The following is a 12,996-nucleotide window of genomic DNA, read 5'->3' on the forward strand; positions in this document are numbered from 1 at the left end:
ATTCTGGCACATCAGCATGTCTTTGTTTATGAAACCATACTGAAGTACAATTTCATGAAATGCCCCACATCTGTCATTTTAACAACTGTCCTCCTTTAAAAACAACTGGTTACAATATTATGACTTGTCTTTTTTTTCCCCTCTGTGGCCCTAATATTCTATCATTTTATAAATAGCCTTATAGTCTATGGGAAACTGTAAATTATCTAATGATAGCAACAGCATCTAAAAATCATTATCCAAAATGATTGAAATTAATGATCACAAACGTTTAAATAACGACAGTGTGTCTAGTTATATGTGATAACAATGTATAGTGAGCAGTGAAATAACTATTGGTTTCCATTTGTGGCGACTGCTGACTGACATTAGGGATGAGATTAAATAGATCCTGGAATTTAGCCTGGTCTGGAGCAGGCTAGCTCCACAGAATAAATCTCCATGGTAATTTATACCATAACATATCCTCCTGCCCCCTATCCAGCTTTAGTGCAACCGGATTAGGGATCAATTGAGCCAGGATCACCAAGATATCCTGGCTTAATCCCTTATCCTACTTTTGTGCAACAGGCCCCAGGTCTCGGTCTAGCATGCCAAACTCGGCTTTACACGCCCATGCACTGCGTGTGTAAACATGTACACACACGTGGAGCTGATCGAGGAAGTGTGAGTGTTAGTACTGGCTTCAGGTGTGTTTTTCGTCAGTATTAAAGAGTACTTCTTTCACAGGAAGGTTTGTACTGATGCTCTTCAACCAAGCACATTATTGAAGTGTCAGACAGTTGTCCATAAGGAGGACGGTGAGTGTGAGAACCTGCTCTCTGTGGTCATGCAGAACACATGTAACATTGCAGTAGATGAGTTTAAAGTTCCTAAGACATTCTGTTCTTGTCATGTTAAGATTTTGAGTGTTGGGCTCAGTGGGTCTCTTTACCCCTCATGGGGGATTCCCTCTAAATCTATAAATAAAGAGCTCACACGTCAGATATAAATAATACCATGTTCTAATGTATGGTCTGTGAGGATTTTTTTTCTCTTTACTTTTTTTGTGATACTGTATGCTGCTATGCATTTTGGATGTGTGGGACCAGGACAAAACGTATCTTTTGTCCTCTATTTTACAAGAAGTGATGCAGTATTGAAGAAGTTAACTATGGCTCCACATCCTGTCACTCAGGCCATCATTGATCTGTCAGCTGGAGCATGTGGTAACAGACTTGTATTGTTCATTTCCTGGTGTCTACATTAATAACTGAAAGTGAAAGTGACGTGACATACAGCTAAGTATGGTGACCCATACTCATACATTTTGCTTTATAATGGGAATTTGTAAAAACATTCAGGCATGTTCTACACTGTTTCCTCTCTTCTGTCTTTTTCAGGTGGGATTGCATGTGTGCTAAGCGGGCAGCCCTTTGATACAGCCAAGGTGAAGATGCAGACTTTCCCCAGCTTGTACAGAGGCTTTGTCCACTGCTTCGTCTCAGTCTATAAACAGGTTGGACTGCGAGGGCTATATCAGGGCACCACACCTGCCCTCATTGCCAACATTGCTGAAAATGCTGTGCTCTTCATGAGCTACGGCTTCTGCCAAAATGTTGTGCGCTTTGTTTTAGGACTGGACCAATGCACAGAACTCAGGTGAGGTACCATTGCAGTAAAGTGCCACAAATAAGAATAAGACATACCATAGTCCCATTGAATATGAAACTTTTAAGCACTAAAACTATGAAAATCTATCATAGAAATGAATTACCAAAACAGCATCATAAATATAGAGCAGTGACTCAAAGGCCCCCAAAATAAAAGTGAAATGTACATACTGAAAATGTTATGTTGCCTTATCAAATAATAAATAAATCAATAAAACCGTGGTATACTGTATATACACTGTATGGACAAAATAATTGGGACACACCTCTTTTAATTAGCCTAATGAATTAAAATGTTTCAAAACACATTTCCACAGATGTGCACCTAGATACATTCTGCATAACAAATATTTGTGGAAAAAAGGAAAAAAGAATAGTGTTTGGATGCCACTTTTTCAATAAATCAGTTAAAATTTCATCCCACAGTCAACTGCAAATTATTTAATGCAATAATAATTATTATTATTATAAGGTGGAAGTGTATAGGAACAGCAGCAACTTAGCCATGAAGCAGAAGACCATGTAAAGTCCCAGGGTTCATCAAGTGCTGAGGTATATGGTGCATAAAGGTCAGCAATACTCTACTGATTCCATAGCTGAAGAGTTCAAAATCTCCTCTGGCATTAATATCAGCACAAAAACTGTGCAGTGGGAGCTTCATGGATTGGGTCTCTATGGCCAAACAGCTGCATGCAAGCCTCATATCATCAAGTACAATGGCACGCATCAGCTGGAGTAAAGCATGCTACCACTGGATTCGGGAGCAGTGGAAACATGTTCTGTGACAATAAAGCTTCTCTGTTTGGGGGATGTCAGGAGAATGTCACCTGACTGCATTATGCCAACTGTAAAGTTTGATGGAAGATGGGCAATGGAATGTGATTCTTTTTTTCTTAAAGGTTGGGCTAGGCTTCTTACTTCAAGTGAAAGAACGTGTTAATGTCTTGCTCTACTGAGACATTTTGGAGAATGCTATGTTTACACATTTGTGGGAATAGCTGGGGGAGGGCCATTTTCTATTACAGCTTGATTGTGCCCCAGTGCACAAGGCAAGGCACATTAAGTCATGGTCAGATGAGTTCAGTGTGAATATGTTTGGAATGAACTGGAACAGAGATTGATAGACAGCCTTCTCGTCCAACATCAATGCCTGACCCCACAAATGATCTAGATGAACAGACAAAACTGACCACGGAAACACTCCAAAACCTTGAACAAAGTTTGTACATTCACATGAATGGAAAACAAAATTATATAACCACAATACTATGTCATAAAAACATTTTGGTCCTTATTTCTTAGTGCTTGTCCACATGCTGGAGAAACCCATTAAAGATACAGTATGACACAGAATCATGCTCTTTTGCTTCAATATTTTGTTCATTTTAATAGACCAGTGACTACCGCTCAGATTAGAATAATAACAGAACTTTTAAATGTATCTAGTATGATAAAACAGCTTTTTTCCCCCTGCATATGCACAAACTGAAGGAACGGAAAAGCAGTCGACTGTGGCGTTAATAAAAGCTCCGCTGCTTTCGAGCCGTGTGTCACACTGATTCAGCGGCTTCGTTTCGCTTCGACGGCGTTCAGCCTCACCCTGCTTCATTCTGCTGTGTTAATAAATCATCAGCTCACCCATGAACATGATTTATGAGTCCCGTCCAATTGCATCAGCTGTAAGGATGAGAACTCCCATGATTCAACACTCAGTCACAGCATCATCAAACTACACCTTTGTTTCTTTGTTTATTTTGAATACGCACTCTAGTGGCAAAAAATTACTTATTTTGCCTTTAAATCCTTGTCTCAACAGTTAAGCGAATCCCCCATTCACCGTTGGTGAGGTTGATGAGGATCACAATCACTGGCTTCCCAGACCCTGGGTTTTCTCCCTGATCCCCCCCAGCCATTCATCGCACCTGCAATGGACCCCAGGCCAACACCATGCTCTACACAGACCCTAGCCTTTGGCCACGGCCACCATGGACCCTCAGCTTACTCTGTTCTAGAGCCAGCGCCTTTCACCCAGTCCATCCCAGAGCCAGCACCTGCCACCCAATCTATCCAGGAGCCAGAGCTTATAGACCTAGTGGGTTTAGGTCCTACCCCTAAAGCACTTCCTTCTCTTCTGGTCCCATCCAGCTCTAGTGACTCACCAGTTTTGTCCATTTTTACCACTTCCTTTTCCACTGCCCTGCATCATAGCCTTGATGGTTTTGTCCTGGGCCACTGGTTATCCTTCTTTGACTCTGCCACGGTCCTCTTTCTCCTCCGGTTCTTTTCAGCTGGCTCCACCAGTACAGTCACAGTCTCCTGATCCACCACAGTCTTTGGAGTTGTGGAATCTGAAAAGACCCAACCCTCAGGCCCAGACACATCCAATTACCTGGCTCTTTCATGGTCAGCAATTCCTAAATCTCCACTGTGGATTCCCATTCCTCTGGCTCTTCCAGGTGTCTGGTGAGGGGGACACTGTCATGTCCGGTTTGATTTCTGTTGAAGATCTTCATTTCATTCATGTACTTCTATTGTGAACAAAAAGGTGTGAAAAAAGTGACAAAAATGTTAAATCTATAAAAAATTCTCTCCGTTACATATTTACAATTTGTCCACTAATTAATAATGGTCATAATTAACCTGTTAAATGTCACCCCGTCCCGTATACGGGACACCTACGTTGACTATACTATATTACAATCAAATTTAATCTAATCTTGACAAACTATATATCGTTGGAAAGGTCTAAGACTCCCAAATATATATTATACCAATATTTATTGTTAAAAATTATGTAGGAAAAGTAATAGATCAATTTATGACAAGAGTGCACCCTCAGAAATCTACATTACAAAAGGAGTTTTGACCTTTGTTTAAAAATAAGACTTCCTCGTTGCCTTTTTCTCTATCACATTTTAGAAATCATCAGAAGTTATATATCACTTGAAAACATAAAATCTCAAAATTCATCCTTCAAAACCCATTTTAAAATCAGACATTACATTACCATGTAAATGGCACATCAAAATCATCTTACAAAATGTTTTCAGTCATGAATTATAAAAATTTTGGTTTGTATCATGCACATTCATGTCTATCTTCAAAAACGTGAGTAACAGTTATCAGGTTAAGTTATTAATCCTCTTAATTTCACGATGCAGTGTTAAATTTGATTTTCTCCAGAAAAGGTAAAAATGTAGTGTTTTTTGTTTGGCGTTACTGTTGACTCAGAAATGGTTTTATATCTTGAGTCATATGCAGTGATTCATATTAGCGCGAAATGATACATGAACTATAAAAACGGTGTCAGTGTGACCTTTCCTGAAGTTCAGCAGTGTGTGTGATTATTAGATGTAATGTGTGTTTCAGTGATGTTCAGAAGGCCTGCTCAGGCTCTGTTGCGTCCATCTTCTCCTCTCTGGCTTCATGCCCCACTGAACTGGTTAAATGTCGGCTGCAGGCCATGCATGAAATGGAGGCATCCGGCAAGATCGCCAGTGGACAGAAAAGGTCTGGTTATGGTTCTTTTTAAATGTATATTTGTTATTCAAGTCATATTTGTTTTATATACACACGCACACAGAGTATAACATTTACATTTACATTTACATTTATTCATTTAGCTGACGCTTTTATCCAAAGCGACTTACAATTGCTATATATGTCAGAGGTCGCACGCCTCTGGAGCAACTAGGGGTTAAGTGTCTTGCTCAGGGACACATTGGTGCCTCACAGTGGATTTGAACCCGGGTCTCTCACACCAAGGGCATGCGTCTTATCCACTGCGCCAACCCCACCCCATATATATATATATAATATATAAATAAATCAATAACAAGTACTACCATGATGATAGCTTTTATTTTACAAGATAAGACAATGGAAATAATGTCATAATTAAAATAAAAGATCAAAATGCTTTTTAAAGCAGACTCTTGTTTTTCTTATGCAAGCATTTGTTTTATGCACAGGTTTTGACAGGCCTTGAGAATTCCCTGAATTCCTGTTTTTACCAGTCATCATTTACTTACCCCCATGTGGTTACCAGACGTTTTATTTATTTATTTGTTTGTTGTTCCACATACAGGTTTGGAATTATATGTATGTGTGTAAATGATGACAGAATTTACATTTTTGGGCAAGTTAACCCCTTAAGGGGCTAATGTTGGATGAAGGCATCTACAGTTCCTGAGTTCAGTGTGCCTATAATGCCACTTAACCCGGACGAATATGATGGGAAATCATAGTTCTCCAGTAGTTTGGATCTTGCTGAAATTCCTTGCTCTCTTTCAGCACGGTGTGGTCTGTTGTGAAAAATGTGTTACGGACAAACGGACCTCTGGGCTTCTATCAGGGTCTCACCACCACTATAGTCCGTGAGATACCTGGATACTTCTGTTTCTTTGAAGGATATGAGCTCAGCCGCTCAATGTTTGCCCAACACATGGGAAGAGACAAAGAGCACATAGGTCAGTCCATGGGAAGGCCACTTAAAAAATAATAATTGTGGCACAATATACTAATGTCATTGCAAAAAATGATTTTTTAAGAATGTCCAAGCTGCTTTTTCATTAACTTAATTCTTCTGTGGAACAGAACCTCTTGGATGATTCTTCTGTATGAACAGGAAGTTCTCCTCTGTTTCTGACAGGTGTTGTGCCCTTGATGATCAGTGGTGGTTTTGGCGGTGCCTGTCTGTGGTTGGTTGTGTACCCCATAGACTGTGTGAAGTCTCGCATCCAGGTTCTGTCTTTAGCAGGGAAACAGGAAGGCTTCCTCAAGACTCTTATGGGGATTTTACGAAATGAGGGTGAGATTTCAGTATTTATCTTTGTTTCAAAACCTAGTGCCATACTGTATGTAACATCTTGTCCGTCTTGGTGATTGATAAATTCTCGACACGGGAAACTCAACTTATTGTTTAAATAAAGTTTACCGTTACCTAGGCTAAAAGCATGATACTTTGATGAGCGCAAAACTGCACAGTATACCAGTATTGAGAAAATAGTCACTTTGTGCTAATATCTTTTAAGTAGGGATGGTAATTTAACGTGTTAATTAGATTAATTATGGAGAAAAATAATGCGTTAAAATTATTAACGCATTTGACGCACTTGCCCCGCCCCAGACCTGTGTGGATCATCTGCCATTTCATACACTCGATTGATGACTAATATGAGGCAGAGAAACAACTTACTGTGTGATGGGGGCTTGTAATTATCCCTGAAATTCATGATATGGGGCAAAAGGCCCATTTGTGTCTCATATTTACATCACATAGTTATATAGAAATATCACACAAGTTGTAGGCTAAGTGCAATATCACACGACCACAAATGTGATGCTCATCTTATGATGACAACAGTTCATTAAGAAGTTAATATTCTGTTATTTTAAACACAAATGTTGTCCGTTTTGCAAAATTTTGCCAATCAGAGGTTAGAGACAAAGCAGAACTGTTCATCTCCAAGCAACTCGCAGCGGCATTTCATTTCTTAATCCATGTTTTGAATGAATTTGGTGAACCATTTGTGACGTTGAACCATTGGCCATAGTCATGTTGGCTGTATGTATGTATGACAAAGTACTGTGGGAGCGATTCAAAAGCACAAGGAGTCGTCTGCTCTCTAATGATCCGCTTCAAGTCGAACAAGCCTAATGATTCAATGAACCATTCATAAAGAACCCTTTACTTCACTCATGAACACTGTTGGGAGCGTTACTTTAAAAAAGTAATTAGTTATAGTTACTCACTACTTGTTCCAAAAAGTAACTGAGTTAGTAACTGAATTACTCTATAATAAAAGTAACTCATTACCAGGGAAAGTAACTATTTGCGTTACTCTTAAAAAAAAAAGAAAAAAAAAAAAAGAAAGTTGCTATATGTCAAATATATATATATATTTTTTAGCAGCTTTCACAAGTCAGTTGAAATGAGTAGAAAAGACAGGTATTCGTACATAACATTCGATATTTATTGCACATCAAAAGACAGCAAGAGTTTTATCCTGCACTTCAAGTATTATCTTTATATTTGTAAGAAAAGTGTTTTGGGCCACTAGCTTTGTAGATGCGTGTCACACATTACATGCACATTCTTGCCTTTGACCACAATGAATTTGAAGTAGTGCTTCTATTTCCACCTTGAAAATGCCAACTTTTCATCGGATTGCTCCCGACTCGCCATTTCTGCTGCTGCTGCGCATCTGTGCTGTTGCATGTTTGTGTGTTTGGTGCCGCTGGCGCGTGTGCCGGCATGTGTGTAAAAACACTGGCTCTGATTGGCTACCATGAAACATATGACTCTGCCTTAGCCAATCATAATCACTTATCTCGTCATTAACCCACCTGCTCACTCGCTGTGTGAGCCAGGGGTGCGTTCGGATTGCATAGTTTATTAAATCAATGCATAGTAACGCACCGCATTTAACTTTCAGTAATGGTAACGAATTAATAAAATATAACAATATTTACCACCACCTACTTGCAGTTTTAGTTTATTGTTTGGAGTATCATTTCATTAAAGAAATAATGTAATATTTTCATAGTAATAATAATCAAATTAAGAAAATAAATTATTAAAGTTATATTTCACCCAACCAAAAACCAACCAACAATTCTGTCATCATTTTCTCACATGGTCTAAAACAGTTGGCTACATGTAATACATTTTATCAAACAATCTATCTTTTGGTAGTAATTTCTCCAAATATGATGTGTGATTTACTTAGATTAATTAATCACAACATCTTGTAAGTAATTAAAGAAAAAATTGTATCGCTTACCAGCTCTACTTTTAAATGTCGAATGAAATATATATTATGAAATGCATTTTTAATAATGCCCATACAAACTGAGATTTTGAATGCAACTTTCAAAAGACAAACAATAAATATTTTTACATTTGACAATTGAGTTCCTTGATTATTGCAAGTTTAAAATGAATACAGGAGATGGGCCATTATAACGAGATAATACCACTTGTGCCAGAAAATCCATCTTTCCTGCTGATGTCTGTTATGTGACATAATAGTCAGAAAATAATATCCTCATGCATAAAGCTTTATATATATACATATATATATATATATATATATATATATATATATATATATATATATATATATACTTAAGCTTTATGCATCATATACAGGAGGATGAGGATATTATTTTCTGACTATTATGTCACATAACAGACATCAGCAGGAAAGATGGATATATATATATATAAGAAATCTTAATGATTAAAAGGGGGGTGAAATGCTATTTCATGCATACTGAGTTTTTTACACTGTTAAAGAGTTGGATTCCCATGCTAAACATGGACAAAGTTTAAAAAATTTAAGTTGTACGTTTGAAGGAGTATTTCTGCTCCAAAAATACCTCTTCCGGTTTGTCACAAGTTTCGGAAAGTTTTTTTTCGAGTATGGCTCTGTGTGACGTTAGATGGAGCGGAATTTCCTTATATGGGTCCTGAGGCACTTCTGCTGGAAGAGCGCGCGCTCCCATATAGCAGAGCACTGAGCAGCACAGACAGTTCACTGATCAGAGTGAGAGCGTCGCGAAATGTCACAAAAGAAGTGTGTTTTTGGTTGCCAGGGCAAGACAACCCTGCACAGATTACCAAAAGAAAAACAGCATTAAGGGACCAGTGGACGGAGTTTATTTTTACAGAGCATCAACAGAGTTGTGCAAGTGTTTTTGTTTGTTCCCTGCATTTCGAAGATGCTTGTTTTACAAACAAGGCCCAGTTTGACGACGGATTTGGATATCGTTTATTTCTTAAGGAGGATGCAATCCCAACGAAAAAGGGTCACGATTGTGTGTTGGAACCGCAGGCGGTGAGTAAAACTGCTTCAAATATCTCTGCCTCCTTGTTAGTGCGTCCGCCTCCCATCGGAGACCCGGGTTCGAGCCCCGCTCGGAGCGAGTCGTTGCTGCTGCTGCTCTCGTTCAGTTTCAGCCTCGGGATCTGATTCTGGATCATAAATATAAGCTGAATCTGACTGTTAGCCATGGTTTGTTTTGGATGATGGTTTTTTCCTCAATGTCACAGCTTCCAAACGCTCTCAACGCAAAAGCTTACTGGCGCTCGTGATTCTTTAGCTCCGCCCACACGTCACGCCTCCAGCCGGTCGTGTTTTTCCGGGAAAAATCGGTACAGACTTTCTCTAATGAATATAATAAAACTAAAGACTTTTTGGAGTTATGAAGGATGCAGTACTACTATATGGGTACTCAAGATTAACAGGATATTAAGACCCCCTTTAAGTGTGCATATTTAGAAATTAGGTGCTGATATTTAGCCAGAAAGTAAGATGGAATTTCAATAGCTTGTAATGTAATTCACAGTAAAGAGACACTAAAATACCTTAACTTGCTAAAAAAGTACACTGCAAAAGATAAATAAATAAATACAGTGGTTTCCTGTAATATTACAAATACCTTCAATTTAAAATGAAAAGATAAAAAATTGTTCAATAACTGGCAGCCAAAAAAAACAAAAACATAAAATTAAGGTAAAATATCCTAATTCAAATAAAGTGCAAAAAATTGTACTGCAAACATTAAATAACTGTTGATTTACAGGTAGCTGAATTATTACTTCATTGTACTACTTTATTGTAAAATGCAACAACACACATTCATGAGCTGATGTATATATAGAAATCACTGTGTTAGTGATTACACAGTTATTGCTTTTAAATAAAGTAACATGCCACATAACAGCAAGATTATGTTTTGGTCCATAATGGGCCAAACAGGCTCTTCTCTGCAGCACAATGGTAATCCACAAAACTCTACAGAAACTATTTATATCCAACTCCCACAGATCTCTCAACTTCTTAGCAGAGGATGATTAAACAACTCCAAAAGATTGATTCACTTATTACTAGATTGACTTCTTTCATACAGATGTTCTCATTGAGAATTAACAGGGGTTTAGAAGATTTATTGAAAATAATACAGTTGGATGTTATCATGATGGAGCAATATATCTCATTTAGCTGGGCTCTGGACCCTTGTCTTTCTAACATATTTTTCTGGTAAATGTTTCATGCTAATTTCTTTAAAGATTTTTGCACTTTATGTGAATTACTATATTTTACCTTTTTTTTTTTTTCATTAGACCATTTTGTGAAGTTATTTGTCTGTAATAATTCAGGAAGCATGTAAGATTTTTTTATTTATTTTTTTATTTGTACAATTAAATGTAATGTATGCATTTAGCAGACGCTTTAATCCAATTCTACTTATAGTGCATTGAGGTTAAAAATTTTTTTTTACCTAATATGTGTTCCCTGGGAATCAAACCCACAACCTTGTGCTGCTGTATTTTTACATTTTTTTTAAATTTACATTTTTAAAATAATTTTTTTTGTGTGTGGCAGCCTCTGCTGCCAGCAATATGATGTTTTTTTTTTCTCTCTCTCTCTCTCTTTTTAAGGTGCGATTAATGGTGTAAGCAGTTCTGTTCATTTGCTCCATCTGGGGCTGATTTCATAATTTAATTTTTTAAATTTTTATATATATTTATATGTAATTTAAGAAAACTCTATAAATAATGCAGTATTTCTCTGTAATAAAATAAAATAAATGTGTTTGGTTAATGATATACTTTAAATAAAAGCCAAATTGTTATTCTTACAGATATTGTAAGTAAGTTTAAAGAGTTGCATAAAATTTTACGTGAAGAAAAACGAAATAGTTTTCTTACTGCACTGCAATACAAAAGAAATAATTTTGTTTGATCATTTTGGTCAAGTCACCCTTTTTTATATAGCGCTTTAAAACAGATTGTCAAAGCAACTGAACAACATTCATTAGGAAAACAGTGTGTCAATAATGCAGAATTACAGTTAAAGGCAGTTCATCATTGAATTCAGTGATGTCATCTCTGTTCAGTTTAAATAGTATCTGTGAAATCATTTGCAATCAAGTCAATGATATCGCTGTAGATGAAGTGACCCCAACTAAGCAAGCCAGAGGTGACCGCGGCTAGGAAGCGAAACTCCATCGGTGACAGAAAGGAGAAGAAATCTTGGGAGAAACCAGGCTCAGTTGGGTGGCCAGTTCTCCACTGACCAGACGAAACCAGTAGTTCAATTTCAGGCTGTAGCAAAGATTGTGCAGAAGAATCATCTTTAATCAAGATTTAAACTGCAAGAGTGTGTCTGCCTTCCGAACAATGTTATTCCAGAGTTTAGGTGCTAAATAAGAAAAGGATCTGCCGCCCGCAGTTGATTTTGATATTCTAGGTATTATCAAATTTCCTGAGTTTTGAGAATGCAATGGACGTGGAGGACTATAATGTAACAAGAGCTCGTTCAAATACTGAGGTGCTAAACCAGGGATCGGCAAGTTCGGTCCTAGAGAGCCGCAGACCTGCAGAGTTCAGCTTCAACCCTAATCAAACACACCTGAACAAGCTCATCAATCCATTCATGATTACTAAGGTACAGGCAGGTGAGTTTTTTTTTTTTTTAAGGGTTGGAGCTGAACTGTGCAGGACTGCGGCTCTCTTGGATCGAACTTGCCAATCCATGTGCTAAACCATTCAGGGCTTTACAAGTAATAAGCAATATTTTAAAATCTATACATTTAATAGGAAGCCAGTGCATTGTTGACAGAGACATGGTCATACATGGTCATACTTCCTGGTTCTAGTAAGAACTCGTTGTCTAACATTGAGGTCATAAACGGATGGATTGACATTTCAGCATTTGACATTGACAAAAATATATATCTAAATTATGACCTGTGCTCTATAGGTCATAATTTAGATATATAATTTTGAGATGGAAAAATTTAGTTTTACCAATGGTAGAAATGGGACTTCCTAAGGAAAGATTGCTATAAAATAGCACACCTAGGTTCCCTAACTGATGATGAAGAATTGACAGAGCAGCCATTGAGTCTTAGATGGCGTTCTAGGTTATTACATACAGAGTTTTTAGGTCCTATATTTAACACCTCTGTTTTTTTCAGAATTTAGCAGTAAGAAATTACTCGTCACCCAGTTTTTTATATCGACTATGCATTCCGTTAGGTATTCAAATTGGTATATTTTGCCGGGCCGTGAAGAAATAAAGAGCTGAATATCATCAGCATAACAGTGAAAGCTAATACCTTGTTTCTTGATGATATCTCCCAAGGGTAACATGTAAAGCATGAAGACTAATGGCACTAGTACTGAGCCTTGAGGTACTCCATACTGCACTTCAGTACTTACTGTGATCAGTAAGATACCTCTTCATTCACTGCTATAAATTGATGGCGTTCATATAAGTACGATTTAAACCATGGTAATGCACATCCATTGATTCCAACAAAGTGTTCTAGT

General features: G+C 37.6%; 1 protein-coding gene across 4 annotated transcripts in view; it reads left to right on the plus strand.

Moving 5' to 3' along the window:
* The window catches only part of LOC113119150 (mitochondrial ornithine transporter 1-like), a 35,965-nt gene that overhangs the window by 15,580 nt on the left and 7,389 nt on the right, over positions 1-12,996 (plus strand). Inside the window, exons 2-8 of one of the 4 annotated variants that reach the window (XM_026288390.1) lie at positions 578-666; positions 730-800; positions 1,092-1,208; positions 1,383-1,641; positions 5,022-5,162; positions 5,946-6,121; positions 6,304-6,462. In XM_026288390.1, the coding sequence (XP_026144175.1) occupies positions 635-666; positions 730-800; positions 1,092-1,208; positions 1,383-1,641; positions 5,022-5,162; positions 5,946-6,121; positions 6,304-6,462 (955 nt within the window). In that variant the 5' untranslated portion in view covers positions 578-634. Of the gene's footprint in view, positions 1-577; positions 801-1,091; positions 1,209-1,382; positions 1,642-5,021; positions 5,163-5,945; positions 6,122-6,303; positions 6,463-12,996 lie in introns of those variants that run through there. The other 3 variants (XM_026288391.1, XM_026288392.1, XM_026288393.1) reach the window with 3 other exon arrangements.

This window comes from Carassius auratus, chromosome 19, assembly GCF_003368295.1.
Source record: "Carassius auratus strain Wakin chromosome 19, ASM336829v1, whole genome shotgun sequence".
Lineage (NCBI taxonomy): Eukaryota > Metazoa > Chordata > Actinopteri > Cypriniformes > Cyprinidae > Carassius > Carassius auratus.